Source organism: Pseudomyrmex gracilis, unplaced genomic scaffold, assembly GCF_002006095.1.
Source record: "Pseudomyrmex gracilis isolate BER0280 unplaced genomic scaffold, ASM200609v1 scaffold_213, whole genome shotgun sequence".
NCBI classification, from domain to species: domain Eukaryota; kingdom Metazoa; phylum Arthropoda; class Insecta; order Hymenoptera; family Formicidae; genus Pseudomyrmex; species Pseudomyrmex gracilis.
The window spans coordinates 206,519-222,982 of record NW_018020797.1 but is presented as its reverse complement, the minus strand read 5'-3'; the positions used below and the strand labels follow the sequence as shown (position 1 = coordinate 222,982).

Here is a 16,464-nt window from a genome sequence, read left to right as displayed (position 1 = left end):
TCATTGTATGCGTTTTTAAAAAAAAAGAAAAAAAAACGTAAGACCACTTTTTTTTCAGAACACGATCAATTACTCAACAAAATAAGATATGCCAAATAACGTAAAGTATACTTGTTTATATATTCTCGAAAAACAAATCTAAAAAGAAAGATTACATCGATATTTTTTACAAGTTGAGTGTGTTTTTCTCTATCAGTACACTGACTTGCTTATGAGTTAAGCACGTTGACCCTTAAGCTGGATTCACACTCTTCTTGACTTCACGTCACGTTACGTTATGTTTACGTCAGCGCGTGTTAAACGTTTCTGTTTTAGAATTTTTAAGGACGCAATTTATATTAAGACTTAAGATCAAATAATCGCAAATCGGCGAACAATGTCGATTTTATTCTCAGCTAAATATTCATTTCACGATGTGACGTGACCAATCCTTGTGCGTTTTGTATAATGTAAATTGTCGACCGTCACATTTATGTCAAAATTTTCGCCTCTTATCTCGATCTGCAACACAAACAGCATTTGTAATTGCGTCGGGTTTGGTTCGCTTCATTTTTTAAGCTATGAAATTTGATACAATTGTGTTGCTCCATTTGCAAATCAATATATTGTTTTGCGTGATGCATACATATAATTAAGAACAACAAATATCAAAGTCCATTATTGATATAGTTAATGAATTACTATTTAATGTATCGTTAGAAAGAAAAAATTAATGTATCAGAGCTATTCAATTATAGAATGTGTGTGTGTGTGTGTATTTATACTGTTATCAAGCTTTTTAAACACAAGCGTATGTGTACAAAGAGAGATATATAAGACGGAACAGTAAAATTTTTAAAGAGAAGAATAGAACATACGGATATACAAAGTGATTTAAAAATAATACATGGGACTTGTATTTCGAGCTTTCTTTCTGACGTAGTTACGATCTTAGCAATTGTTACTGACAGTTACATAGTCAGCTGTTACGTTGTGTGCGCGCGTAAAGGGAAATTTTACGCGTGATAAATGTTACACAAGATCGGTATCCCTCTCCAATTACATTTATTTCATAATCATTTTCTCGTTTTTTTTATCTGACATAACAGATTGTTAGACTGGAAGAAATTATTGAATTATTTCCCGTGTATATATATGTGTATTTCGAGCAAACAATTACAATAATTCTGAGAAATACGTACAGAAAAAAAATACATATATATTTAAAAGTATTAATATATTTTATGAATGTGCGCTTTATCGCACAAGTGAAACTAATACGAAAAGATTTTTTTATTTCAATACAAAGTAAGAAATTCGATTGGACGGAACGGGCAAGAAAGTAAAAACGCCGAGACTTTTCGAAGGCTTTCTATACTTGGACCGGGATCGTTTTGAAAGTGCAAACTGAACTGAACTCTGTGATCGCGCGGAAGTGAACAGGTCAAGAATCGTCCACGACCGCTCAAGATCTATCTATGAGTCATCTTTGCTTTTCAATTTTTTTTTTTTTTTTTTTTTTCTAATCCTTGGAAAACTTGGCTTTATATCGCAAAAGATACATCGTCTCTAAGAATATTTGAGTTTTATTGCCGAGAGTTTACATACCATACCAATAATGCATACACGTCTTGGTCTTGGGTCTTGGTGCACTTATGGCTCTTGGACCCTGAGGGTTAGTCCATACGCCACTCGCTGTAACGCATACACGTGTTCTCATGTGCATTAATAGTGTGATTCTCAAGATATACTCTCGACAGTAAAACTCACAGATGCATCTGTACTTTATCTTTCTCTCCTTTCTTTTCTCTTCTCTTTTTTATTTAAAAAAAAGCATCCTAAAATTCAAAATAGAAATCTTATTCAAGCTTGGATCTGTTTTCTCAATGCGAGGTGCATAGTGCGCACTTCTTACAGTTTTCGAGTATCTCAACGCGCCCTCTACTCTTATACCCTATACTCGCATCGCGTACAACTGTGTTTTTCTCAGCTAAACGTTTTACTCATTCAGTTGAATCGTGACCGAATTTAATCAGTGATTTAACAAAATCAGCGTAGTGTCAGCAATTTCGCTGTCAAAGTTGTCTCCAACTTGTAATTTACAAAAGAAATTCGCGATAGATAACACATACATACATGCATAAAATTTGCTCTGGGATGTTTTCGAAAATGTTCATTTATCGCACGAACAGCGACGCATGTCACTGAACTTTATGCGTAACTGTATATCGGTAATCGATAGTTAGCTGTGTCGCGGAGTCTCGAAGTTTGGCGGTGAGGGAGAGACGAGTTGCGTGCTCATTATCAGCGCGAATTCAATGCACATGGGACTCTCCACTGGCCAAAGCATGTAAGCCGTATATATTCAATGTTTCTCCGCGCGGAAATGCGGTGACCTTATCATCACCAACACTACTCATCGGCAACACATCTATTACGCGCGTTATGTTCTCACGATGTACGTGCACGACGCGGAGCGTCAAAGTTTTTCTTCGTACATTTGCTGTTGTAATTTTTTATTTTTTTACTCTGTCAGTTTTTCTTTCGCAATCTTTTTATTTTATTTATTTATTTTTTTTTTTTTTTTGTTATTTTTCTCTGCTTTTTGAACAATCGAATTTGGCCTTGAAACGGTCACGCTTGTGAGAATCATATTTAAACTGTCCGTCAGATCGACTATCTCGGCACATTTATAATTTTGTTTTTTTTTCTTGTTTATTACGTCAGAATTTACAAAATCCATCAAAATTTTTCTTACTTCAAACTTTACTTATTTGAATACGATTTTTCTTTGTATTACTAGTTTTATTTATTTATTTATTTATTTTTGTGAGAATCTTCTCAGAAATTTCTTACTGTTGTACGAAAGAACATTTTGTCTGTCTTATTTTTTTTGAGTTCTCTCACATCACTAATCTAGTCAGTATATCGTTTTTTGTTTTTTATACACGCAAAAAGCTACGAGTTAAAACAACAGATTTAATTTGGCTTTGATAATGAGATATAATTTTAAAATGCAATAAAGTTTTACGATTCTGCGATATAATCAAAAGTAAGGACACAAGAGCTAACGCAGATGTTAACGCGTAAAATATATATCAGCTTCATCATGTATCGAACACTTTAGCAGGACCGATTCTATTTTATGTTCTTATTGGCGCGCGAATTGTTTACTTCCGAATATGTAATTCAGACTATGTATAAGTAGATTTTGGACTCAAGTCCAAATGTCTTTATGTATTTTACATATACAAATAACGATATCGCGGTTATTATATAACACGCGGTGCGAGATATAAACGTGTCGGTGATCCTCGCGTACGACGTGCGTGCGTATTGACCCATAGAGCGCGCGGAACTCGTCTTCTCTCATCGCGCGGCTGATTCCCGGCGAGTAGACTAGAGGACAGTGGCCGTGACCCGTGGACGAGGGCCTCGGGGGAGAGGGGTCGGTGACCCCCGTGGCAATTTAACGACGTCCACGCCGCGCCGCACAGGAGAACGTGGGAGTCGCGATGAAGACCTGAACGGAGACGGGAGGAAGCGAGCACGGCGCAAGTCGTGGTGGGACGAACAGGCGCGAGTCGGCCGTCTGATGGCTAGCTGGATGGGAAGAGGATTAAGCGGTTGCTCTAGCATGCAGATATCCAACGTTCTCTTCCTTCGCGCTTCCTCCCGTCTTTTCGAAAGTCAGACTTGTTGTTGGAGATTGTGCGTTATCTCGCACGCGGAAGACCGAGATCAAGAGAGACAAGACTCCTATTTCGTTGGTGTTTCGCAAAACTTTTGATTATAAAAATTGTCTAGACATTGATTAGATCAATTTGGAACTGATGGGAAATTGGAGATACATACCGAGTCCAAGATTCCAATCTGTGAAGCGCCTATTTTTGTTAGCAAAATGTTCTTGTTTACTTAAAAATATACGATGTATACAATCCACGTATATACAAAAATATGCATAGATGAACGTTCTGTTTTATGTTAATTGCTATTACAAAGGAAAAGGAGACAGAAAAAAAGACTGACGTTTTTTATACGTCAGTCATCGTTTCGCGGTAACTATTTTTTTAAACAGAAAAGTTATCGAGATCGATATCAGGTCGCGACGTCGTCACGTAGCCGACCGGGAACGATAGATAAGTGAGAACCTACGTTGCTCTCTCTCTCTCTCTCTCTCTCACTCTCGTTCCTGGCACATCGGAGACGTCATCGTATTCGCGTGTAATAACGCTATCTCGGTCTTTTGTACAAATCGATCTTGCGGCTCTCCTCTCCGTTTATAAAACATACGAATTGTTCCGAGCGAGGTCACTTCAATGGGACAACTTTTTGTCAACTTCTCCGTTCGCGTTGCATAACACACAGGCGGCAGCAAACCTGACACAGAAGGGGTTGATGTTGTCGTTGGTGTGGTTTTCTCGCTCACACGTGTTTCCGGTCTTCGCCGCTCTTCTTTTTCTTCTTCTCTTTTTGGGGGTAAAAGCCGGTCGGTTTAGTTCAGAGCATGAGAAGTGTATTATTGTCTTCGTCTTTCAACAGACGAAATAAACATTGGTAAAAAAGAAAAAAAAGGAAAGAAGAGAAGAAATAATATATTTTTTGTGCCTCTTTATTTAAACTTGTTTTAAGCTACTTACAAGACGCGTATTTTGCCACATCTGCGCTTTCAAAACGGCAAACAAGCAAGTCTTGTCAATATTCTTTTAGAAATATCTTTATTGCAGTTTTATTGTCGCTTTTACGTCGTTCTCGATTGTTTTGCGATCTAGAGATATTCACACTTTCTACCGTTTTTTTCTTTTTTTTTTAATACACCGAACCGCATGATCTCTATGAAACTCGGAACTGTTTTTATTTTAGCAGGATTTTAGAGAGAAACATAATCGAAGGGATATTTTTTGTTAATCGTGCCTTTCCTTTCTCTGGTCTTTGGTCGCGTTCGTTTAACGTACAAAAGTGTCTCCGGCGACCGGCGACGCGGTCGATACTCATGGCGTATCGCCCCCGGCTGACCGAGCTTCACCCTTACCATTACCCTTACCTTACCGAACCTTTAGAGAGAGATCCCCGTTGTTCTCCGCCGCCAGTCCTATCTCTTTCTTTCGTCTTTACGTGAAACAGCGGTATAGCAATTGCTGACATAACCACCTGATGCTCCTTGATAGTTGTCATTCTTCTGGGAAAGTATTGCGAAAATGTGAGGAATTTCTCTTTGTGACAAAAAAAAATCAGAATAAACTGTGGCAATTTTCACGTAGGAATTCGGTGATTCTTCTTTATTGTAGGACTTTATGTTTTGCATAAAAATAAAAAAAAAAAGCTTATTATCACATCGATAATTTTTTTCCATTATATTGTTATTATTTCGCTCTATTTGCTAATTACGAGTTTGATAATAGATTGAATTCAGTAAAATCCATCAAATTTGCTAATGAATAATTGCTTGCAGTGACAAAGAAAGGACACTCATTTTCCAACTTGTTGGTATCACTATCGCTGCTTTTGGACAGCTTTTCTTCCTTGAAACGATCACAACTTTCCAAGCTTGTAAAACTTATTCGAGTTCGTCACATCCGTTCATTTTTGTCATCGATTTTGATGGAACGATCGATTGTCAGGAAGAGATTAATTTGTTTATGTTGCAACACATTACCGTGCCGTACGCGAAATCATCTTGTTTCCTCTGATTTCGGATTAATTTTTCAAAAGATATAAAATTCATTTTTGTCTCGTCTTTTGTCGTTGAGATTAATAGTATAATCTTCTGAGAAAAAAATAAATTCCGAAAGTTGAAACAAAAAGATGTGACTTGCGATTTGTGCGCTATAAACGAAGTAAGATGTATCGTGACTTTGAACTCGCTGTGTCGCATTATGCGTTCGGTGCACTCGCATCCTGCGGGCGCTCCCCTCTATCGGCACCTCTTCAGGATGGGTTACGTCACTAACCTCCAGTTAGGTGAGGTCGGGATCAGTGCTACGCGCGGAGTACAGGTCACGATTTGCCTTTGTCCGCCTTGGATCCGAATGTTTTTGCAGTTGACACTCCGCAATAAGTCTGTCATTAACCCTAATAATGAAACTCTGGGTCACCAGTGTTTTAGCACGTTTTTCTTCTTTAGTTTTTCACGGGAAAACGGCTGAAACGTTACTTTTCTTGTTATTTTTCTTTTTTTTTTTTCGTTAAACTACAGAGCATGTTAGTAGACAATGGAAAGAAGATACCAGAATTTGAAACAAGATCTTTGGTCATATGCGAGCAAAAATACAAGATGTCCGTGTGTTCGTTATTGAATACAAAAATATTATACACACACACACATTATACGTTTTGATCTCTTTGTTTAAATATTTATCAGTGTACAAACAAAATTAATATTAAAAATTAGTAGATTTAGTGGAATGCCATAATTTTTTTTAAATTTTCTTGATATTTTCAAGTACAAAGCATCGAACACTATCGATCTAGTCAGAAGTCGTTAAAAAAGCGACTTATTAATTATTTTTAAATCAGTCTAAATGATTTTATGTTACAAAAACAAAATACCGATTTACTGCTGCAAGTTAATAATCTTTAGAGTAATACCTGAATGAATGTTTTTGCTTGGAATACATTAGCAAATATATGTGCGTGCGTGCGTGCGTGCGTGCGTGCGTGCGTGCGTGCGTGATATGTGTATGTATATATACAGTATGTATATATACAGTCAAACCTCGATAACTCGAAAACCTCTATAAAACAAAAATTTGGTTCATTCCCTTACGCTCCGCGAAAAGGAAAAACGAATTTCGATAAGTCGAAACCTCTACAACTCGAAGATTTTAGCTCTTCCCTTGAAATGCGAGGTTCGACTGTATATGTATATGTATATGTGTATATATATATATTTATTATTGCCATTTAAAGGCTTCCAAGCTGATAATAGGATCCATTTCCGTTGAATACATAAGATGTTGAAAAGTGGATCATTGACCATTTAATCTTTCAATAACATATAAGTTATCTATATTTTATTTTAACTTCAAATGATTACATGATTTAAAGTAACCGACCAAATTGCGTAATATTAAACTGACTTTAATAAAACATTAAAATCGAAATAATTAGTCTTAGTTTTTCTTATGTGAAAGTACGTAACAAGCAATTTTACATTATTAACCGATCTGGGTAATTGTTCGATTTACACAATCTTGTTTAGAATTAAATAACTTTAAGAGTAATTTTTTTTTTTTTTTAACTAAAGGAGCTACACACTAGAAAATGTACGCAATATTATAAAATATTGTGTACATAACTTTTGTAATCAATATGTAAACAACGTGATAACTAATTCCGGTCTGTCTTTTCTTTTTAAGCAAAACATTAATACAATTTTTCAAAAACTCGATTCCATATTTCAGTGTTACATTCTGTTTCTTAAGTTTATGTGATAATATATATTGCGTAAGTATATATTCCGAAAAATACAGACGAGAAGTGCAATGGGTCAGTAAAGCGTCGTGTTAATAATTTATACTCGCAACAAACAGAATTTGATCCATGTGTATTCGGAAGAGTTCGGTGTGTGATGTATAATATTACAAAACTCTGCTTATCTTATCGTCGTACATTTACTTTCCCGGTACTGATGAAAGACAAAGAGAAGTCATAGAAATTTCGTGGTGGCGAACTCACTTTAAAAGAATGCACATTGACTTACGACCGGAGGCTTACGACCTGTTCTCGTTCTTCGTGTTTCAGATTGCTCCCTCGACAAAAAAGCTCTGGGGCATGGACGAGGGCAGTTCCAAGGATGAAGGGAGTGTAAAAGGTGGTGGGAACTTGCTTCACCTGGGTGACCACCAGACCACCATGTGGCGAGATTCTACCTGGAGCACGTCAGGTACGATTTATGTATATCACAGCACGATTACGCGATTAGATTGTCGGCATGTCCGCTGGCGGAATTTCGATCGGTGTGGTCAGCGGAAGTGCAATGCGCGCTTACGAAACTCGAGTTGATGTAATTGAAACTTCTTGGATAAACGTAAAGGTCACAAACAATCGTTTCAAAACAGTATACTTCAGAAACTTGAGCACTGCAGACCCTGTGTAATTTTCATTACACATTGTCAAATTACTAGTAATGCTGATATAATTATTTCAATTACAATATTTATTATTGAATTGTATATTTATATAGAGTTTTTTCATTATGTATGTGTGTGATTGAGTTTTTTTTAAATGTTTTTATAATAGATTGTGTGATAACTGGTTTATAATACTTACAAATTACAATTTAACGACTGTTAACAAATACAATTTTCAAAGTAGAGTGAAAGAATTGTTCTCTCGGTATAAAATGTGCATTGGCCAATCATAGATTAGCAATCTTTGTAAAAATGAGAAATCACGACAAAGCAATGCCACGTATTTTATGGCCGCGTGCTTATTGATTAATACAGTACTAAAAGGACAACATGTAGATGTATGAACGTATCGCTCGCTACCGTCGCCTTCGGCTGGTCCAGGGAGGATTAAAAAAAGAGGGATAGCATCAAGCTTTTACGCAGTGCACACAACGAATTAAATGACAACATCGATTACGCAATTGAAAATATCTCTAAAAGCTCTCTTTCAATATGATTTTTATTTCAACTTTTTTTTGCGATGAGATTTATTTTGTTCTGTTTGTGACAAATATTGATCGTTTTGTTCTTTTACACGTATTATCAAATTTTGTAAAACCAAAACTTAATAGAATGTGTGTTTTTTTTAAAGAAATAAGTAGATATTTTATCTTTTATTTACTTGTTTACTTTAAAAATTGAACATTGGAACTACTATATTACCAAATAATTTCTTATCGGACCTGAATGCCCGGTCTTCTAAATCTAAAAAGAATGTCACTTATCTACGACATAGCCTTGATCTAATTACACTTACATCTAATTACATTCGATAACTCAATATTGATTTGTCTGATGGTTTGATATTGTAATTAATTCATTTTTTGTTTATGGTGCATATACATGAACATGTTAAATTATTTACTTTTTTTATAATTCCAAGAGAAAAAATTATTGATATTTTTTTCTGATCTATAAAATATTTTGCGAATTCGAGCCTGAGTCATAATACGCAAACATCTGTAGACGAGTGTTTGAAATGAAAAAATTACTGTGGATTAAATGAATTTTAAAGCATATAAAATGATATAACTAGTATATATACGGGGTGTGCGCAAAACACCTGATTTCTTGCAAGAGCGGCATGTACCGGCTTCGGTGGCGGTAGTGATCGTGTGTGCGTCATACCGCGATGGGTGCAACGCGGCTGTTGCCATGGCGACAGACGCCCGGCATCAGCGACGGCGGTGGGGGCAACGTCCCAACGCCCAGGATCGTACCTACTGATCCACCCCGTTAGCGCGCACCCCGACCGACCAACCCTCTGATCGTCCACCTGGGCCACCGCGCGATGTATTGGCGTCATGTGAAGTCGCGTGGAGAGAGAAAGGACGGAAAAAAGTCTCCGTCTATATATGAGAGCCTAACGGAATCTCTCGTTCGATAATATTCATTCCGTGGCTGCCTCTCGAGATGGCGGTGAAATATTTGTTTATATACATGTTGTGCCACTGTCTTTCTCTATGTAAAGATGTGTTGTTAGATACTTTATTGATATTTGGTCACAAAGCACGAACCATGTTTATAGGAAATTTTGAATTATATATGTTTGATAATTATAAACACAGGTTTTTTCTCTGAAATGTCTTATAAAGAATCTATTATCTCATCTCTAGTTATTTTTATATTATGTGAATGTGAACTTAATCCTAATTCTGTAGACGTTTGTTTTTAGATATTTATCCTGTACTCCTTGACATTTATATTTGACGCGACTTTTTTATCGGTTAAAGCGTTGCAAATAATCTAAAAATTTATGAAGCTTTATTCAACATTCTATATTAAAGAAAGTAGTATTAGTTTTGATGTTTTTCTTTTTTAGACATTTCTCCACTAAATAGTTAATAAGATATCACAGTTATTTTTCAAAAATTGCTCGGATATTAATGTCAGGGATTTACAGGATTAGAGTTGAAACAGGATTTGAGCCATTTCACTGGCACATTTCTCGTAAAACATAAAATGATATAAACTCGTGTCTAGAAATAGAGCAACAAACAGTATATTATGTATGAATTTTATGAAAGAATGCTTTACAACGCGAATTTTATTTGGAAAAGAAAAAAATTTTATTAGGAAAAGATACTTGTATTTATACTGATCTTCTTCTGTATATTGACTTACAATTTTTATCGATACTTTTTATCAGATATATATTTATTCTTTATGAAGAAAATAGTTTCTTTTTTATCGTTTTTACACATTTAATATTTATATATATGTGTATATGTATATATATATAGTTGATACATACTTGTTCTTTCCAGATCATGCGGTTTCACAACCCATTTCAATGGGTACCGGTAGACGTGTGGGTGTTGGAACTGGATATCACCATCAAGCGTCCGAAGTTGGAACAGTGCTCAGTCCTAGAAGCAGGTTTGTATTCTTTTTATGTACTTACTTAACAAACTTCTTAAGCTGTCAAAGTCATAAGAAATTGAACATGTAAATACTCATATATGAATTAAATTTTAAAGACATAAAATACCTAGATAAAGATTTAACATTATATGTTTGACATCAAAGTGGCTTGAAAAATTTATAATTTTTATAAGTTTATAATTTAAGAATTATAATGTTACATTAATAATTTAAGGGAAAGTTGCGTATTATATGTAAAAAGAAGTTTCATATTATCTAATAGTAATGTCGTTAATGCATTTTTTTGCAGTGAAACAGGTGGTTTGGGAGTTAAAATGGTTGAATATGTCCTTGGAACGAGTCCTACTACACCAAAAGATCTGGAACCTCGAATGGTTTCTCTGAGATTGGTGAGTAATATGTGTTATAAAAATTTATTTGATAGAGTGTATTTAGATATATGCAGGTCATATATAGATGTGTACTTAAAAATATTACATTTGATTATTATCTCTTGCATAGAATCCAGATACTGACAAGAAAGAAAAAGAGAAAGGATCGGCAAGTCCCTTTGACAGTACAAAGGATGATACTGGGCCACAAGGCAATGGTTTGGCTTCTCAAAATGGTCTCGACGACGACAAAGGATTTAAGTAAGTTTCGTGAAAATTTGTTTATTGGTAAAGTTATTTAATATTAAAAGAGTAAAATTTTATTTTTATCTTTATGCAATATCTGTAACAGAGATTTTGACAAAACTCATTCAATTGTAAATGTGTGTATTGTAGATGTGTGGATATTATATTGTAAATAAGTGTTCAAGCAAAAGAAATTTTAAAAGTTTATAAATGATATCAGATATATAAGTTGCGAGAGCAATTGAATAACTTGAAACTTTGTATTTCTCGTTTATTTATTCTTTTTTATTTGATATCTATGTTTTTATATGTATTACATTTATCGCAAGTAGCACGGTAAAATAGCACAATAACGATAACTGTCAAGGGCATGCTCTACACGCGGACGATGACATCACATTCTTTCCTTTTCCTTTCGCGATAGTTCGTTGTGCTCAGCAATGCTCCTAGCAATGCTGCGCCATCAGTAGCACACAACAGAAGGCACAATCAACATCGACATTACCGACATTATTCATCCGCTTTATTTTGTGCTACGTTTTACTTTGCATTCTATATATTGTGTGTTTTAGTAAATTAAGTAATTTAAATACTAATTATTTTTTTAAATATTTAAAAGATACACGTGATATATAGTTAATATAGTATTAAATATATGTAATATATATTAAAATTTTGTCAATATTTTTTACAAAAAAGCTAATTATTTTTAATTATTTTTTACATTTTATTTTTTATAAGATTTTCTACGTTAGATATACATAAAAAAGTTTATTTTTTAGATTCCTTTGAGGTTTTAAGAAAGATTTAGATGAAAAAACTTGTGAATATTAAAACATGAATATATAAAGAACACACTTTATTGTTAAAGTAATGACATCATTTCATCGCTAATATGCATACGGTTTCTTTTCTCATGAGATCAGTAACGCGAGTTGTCTAACCTGCGGATTACGTCCTGTTACGCGTGTTGCTATTATGCAAAGTGCACCGTTATACGACATGTAGTCAATTACGGACATGGAGTCGTATGTAGTGCTGTTTTACGCGGAATTATTCAAAGGAAATTGAGTGTACTAAAAGTCTTAGCTTCATCTACGTAATAAAAATAAGTGTTTTTTACATTTTACGTTTTATATAAAAGTTGATAATGTTCACTCAGCAAAGAATTTTTAGAGACGGAATTACACACGTACAATAAATCTTTTCTATTAAAATTCAAAACGTTTTTGTTTTAATAAACTTTAATTATAACTATGATTATATTATTTTTAATAAACATCATTTTTAGGAGTTTTCAGAGTTAATTTCTGATTTAGTAAACATTATTTGTGTATTCGTTATTTATTCAATCACTGACATTTAAAAGTTTATTATTGCTAAGAAACTCTTACATCATGCACACATACACGGTGTTTTTTCATATGACAAATAAAATTATTCTTACAATGTATTCGTCTTCGTGAAATATAATAATAGGAGAGAGGTGGCCAATATCAGTCAATAGGAGGCAAAAACCAGATCTTCGGGTAAGGAAACTGTTTTATTCAACGTTGTACATACGTTTCGATCCAAAATTGAATCTTTTTTAGTGACTATACACAACATGATCGTTAAAGTAATTTTTGTAATTAATGAATGAATTTGTTGTGTATAGTCACTGAAGAAGATCCAATTTTGGACTGAAGCGTATGTACAACGTTAAATAAAGAAGTTTGTTTACCCGAAGATCTGGTTTTTGTCTCGTATTGGCCAGCTCTTCCCCATTAAAATTATTCTTATATTTACTTACGTATTAAATCTTGTAAATTTGTTTGAACTAAAATTAAACATTTATTACAATTCAAAAATAATAATGTGGCGATATTTATTAATTTTTTATCAAGATATACATATATATAAATGTGTATTTAGATAGAATTTAATTAAATAAAATATTTCTTATTTGTGTCTTTAATTTTATTGCAGTCGCACACCTGGAAGCCGCCAACCATCTCCCGGTGAGGAAGAGTTTCAAAAGAACGCCGCCGCGACTTTGGCCGTAAGCGCCGGTGGCGGTGGCGTTGTTCTTTTGAAACCTGGGGTTGACGTTGTCGGCAATGAGGAACACTTTATGGCGGCATTTGCGGCGGCCCCGCCACATCATTTACAACATCATCAAGCTCCACCAACTCATCATCTGCAACATCCGCATTCGCATGCAGCAGCGCAACTTTTTGGAGCACAAGCTCCACCGCCACAGGGTCCACCGCCGTCGCAACAACAACAACAACAACAAGGTCCTCCACAGCCGCAAGACACTACTACACATTTTGACGTTCAGGTAAGTTTGTTTGTTTGTTTGTTTTTTTTTTCTCCTTGTAGATACTATGAAAGAAAGATTTGTTGACGTTTGTAGTCACGTAAAACTCGACAAACGATGTTTTCAATTTTCTTTGCGTAGAAATGAGAGAGTTGTTTTGTAAAACAACTTGCGAAAAAGTACGAGTTTCGAACTTTTCTACAGTTGTGTCTAAACTTGATAGAACCTTTCATCGTATCTACTAAAATTGCACGTTTTATCAATGTAATTATCAGTAAGAAAATTTTATACACAATAAAACATGAAAATAATATGAATTATTAAACGATCAAATAAGATCAAATGTGCAGATACAGAAAAAAAATTTAGAATTAAAAAAAAATGTGAAGTTACATTTTTTATTGAAGTAGTATGATCTTGACAGTTCCATTAATGCTTTATTCGTCGAAAATAATGTATAGACTATTTTATAGTCTACATTATTAAGCTTTACAATAGCATTGTACTTTTTTTTATATCGAGCTGCAAATGAAAAGTCTCTTCCAATATCTACGGATGATGGCTGTCAATGAAGATTATTGTGACGTAACGCGAGGTAAAATTGCTTTGAATCGCTTTTTAGTCTTCAGCTCGAATGATACGCGATTAAAGCTAACTATTTTTGAATATTAGCCACGTCGGTTTTGCGCGTGTGCGCTACATGTGATTTATTTCTTTGTTTGACGATGAACTTTCGTCATCTTAAATTATATATTTCCTTTTTTATTATACGCTTTTTTCAATAAATTTTCGAGAATTCATGGTAATTTTCTCATAATAAATAGATATTGTGTATTTGATTTACATTAAGTATTTTTGTGTGGATGTGTGTACACACACACACACCTCTAAATGAATATTTTTAGTTTAATCAAATTGCAATTTTATTTTCTTGCTAATAGTCTGATGACGTAAGATCTACCGTAAATGACATTTTGACCAATAAATTTGCTTCGATCGCTATACGATAGGTTATTTGCCTATATTCGATGAGCAACGACATTAATCAGACGGCCTTGATCGTGTATATATTCTTGAGGATTATGCTTTTTTTCCATTTCGTCTTATGAAAGCGGCTCTCGTATCGACAATACTTAACGATCATCATTTACGCGGGTTTTAAAGAGAGGGACCAGCGCAGCGACCTTGTGAACGAACGTATATAAATCATTGAGTGACAGCTTCTCTCGACATGTCTACTTTGAGTGTCTATTCAAAAAATAGAACAGCAATATATCGAGGATTCTTGCATCTCAAGTGGTATTCATATTTATACGTGTCTCGCGCCGCAGATACATTCCTGCTGTTTAAGAGTGTAATTATAATTTTTTTTTTGCTAATGTTGATAGCAGTCATTAATAAACGAGCGAACGGAGCGGTATATCGATTTCGTCGGCAAATTTTTTCTGTTGATATTGTATTTTTGGACGTTTGAAAAAGCATTTGAAACTTGACTGTCTTGACGAAGTTGAAACTGTGTAGTCGCAAATGGAAAAAGAGACGGAGTAGTTGTAACGCCCTTTTCCGCTTACGAGAAATAGTATCCACTGGCAAAACCCTTGTTCCCAAGAAAAAACTGCGGCAGCGGTTTCCACGCGAGGAACAGAATTAAACTCATGTAAGTCGATTTTCGCTGACTATTTTTGGTGATATCACGTGTAACATGTTAACAACATGAGATATTTTAATTGTCAAAATTTTATAAAATGGATTTTTTTTCAGCAATTATAGTGGCATGTACAACTTGCTGCTGCTGTTATCGTTCGGTATATCTTACAGCGTTTTAAAATGCTGATAAATAGAATAGAGTGATTGCTAACACGCTATAGAAAAAATACAGCATTACCGGTTGAATTTTCTCTCTCTTTCTTCCTCTCGCTCGCTCTCTTTTCGCTCGACGTCTCACGCCTCGATGAAAACGCAAAATGCGGCGTAAAGTCGCCGGCGACCGTGAACAAGACTAGATGTCTGGAAAAAGATAGACGCGACACAGCGCTCCCCCGTATTAATTTTACTTGACAACCGAGCTCTGTGGGCATATTGTAACGTTTAGAGCGAGAGTAAACTCGTTTTCCTTTACGTTTTTAGTTGCTAAAGCGTAATTTTTTATTATAAGTTTTATTTAAGTTTTTTTTTTATACATCTAAAACTGTTTTTATAAACTTTTCTTTCTGCAATATACATATATATCGTAAGAGGGACTATAAATCTCGTACTGTTTGAACAAAGTGTGAAGTCGGCGAACTTAATTGTTAGATCGCGTATTTTACGTACACTTGAATGTACACTCTCGGGTAAAAGGGTTGACCTTCGGGGAGTCGTCTCCCCGTAAATGCGTAGAGATTTTTGTAGCGATCATCGCGGCGTGCGTCTTATAAGCTTATCGTGTAATATTAAAAATAGGGCGCGCGCACTCGTTGCGCTTTCGCCGCGCGTTTAACTGCTCCGTGTAATTCGAGGGCGAGCACGCGTGTCCGCGTGCACGAAAAGTGCGTGCACGCGTGAGACGGTGTTCGCTCACCTTCTGATCGTGTTATTACGCGAGCGCTTCGTGCTCTCCGATGCATGAAGCGATTCCCAGACCTCGCCTTCTTCACTCCAATCCTCTCTGCGTCGTCCCGCGTCCTCGCTTCCGTTCTCTTCTCCCTTTTCCGTCTCGCGTTTTTCCTCTTCCTCACGGGAGGAGAACGTAAAAGAGTGAGGGAAGAAGACCGTAAAGGTGTATATAAACATGTATACACAGATAGATAGAGAACGGGTTGTTGACTCGCTGCCCATTCAGCATAAAGTGCAATGACTCTTCCTCCCGATGAAAATCTGTATCATCGCCCGAAGGTTACAATCTTCGGGATAGCAAAACGTCTCTCCTGGTGCTTACTCTGGCGTTTCGCGCCCGGGAATTTGAAGATTCTATTTCGAAGCCTCGAATATCTTTCCCGTTCGCGCGTTTCTCCCATCGGTCTTAGATTTT

General features: G+C 35.3%; 1 protein-coding gene across 10 annotated transcripts in view; it reads left to right on the top strand.

Annotated features, from left to right (window-relative positions):
* Positions 1 to 16,464, top strand: part of LOC109858586 (pumilio homolog 2) — a 73,686-nt gene that overhangs the window by 10,010 nt on the left and 47,212 nt on the right. For all 10 annotated transcript variants that reach the window (XM_020436001.1, XM_020435998.1, XM_020435997.1 and 7 more), the window contains 5 exons: positions 7,723 to 7,864; positions 10,418 to 10,529; positions 10,825 to 10,924; positions 11,037 to 11,167; positions 13,121 to 13,475. In XM_020436001.1, coding sequence (XP_020291590.1) covers positions 7,723 to 7,864; positions 10,418 to 10,529; positions 10,825 to 10,924; positions 11,037 to 11,167; positions 13,121 to 13,475 — 840 coding nt within the window. The remainder of the gene's footprint in view (positions 1 to 7,722; positions 7,865 to 10,417; positions 10,530 to 10,824; positions 10,925 to 11,036; positions 11,168 to 13,120; positions 13,476 to 16,464) is intronic.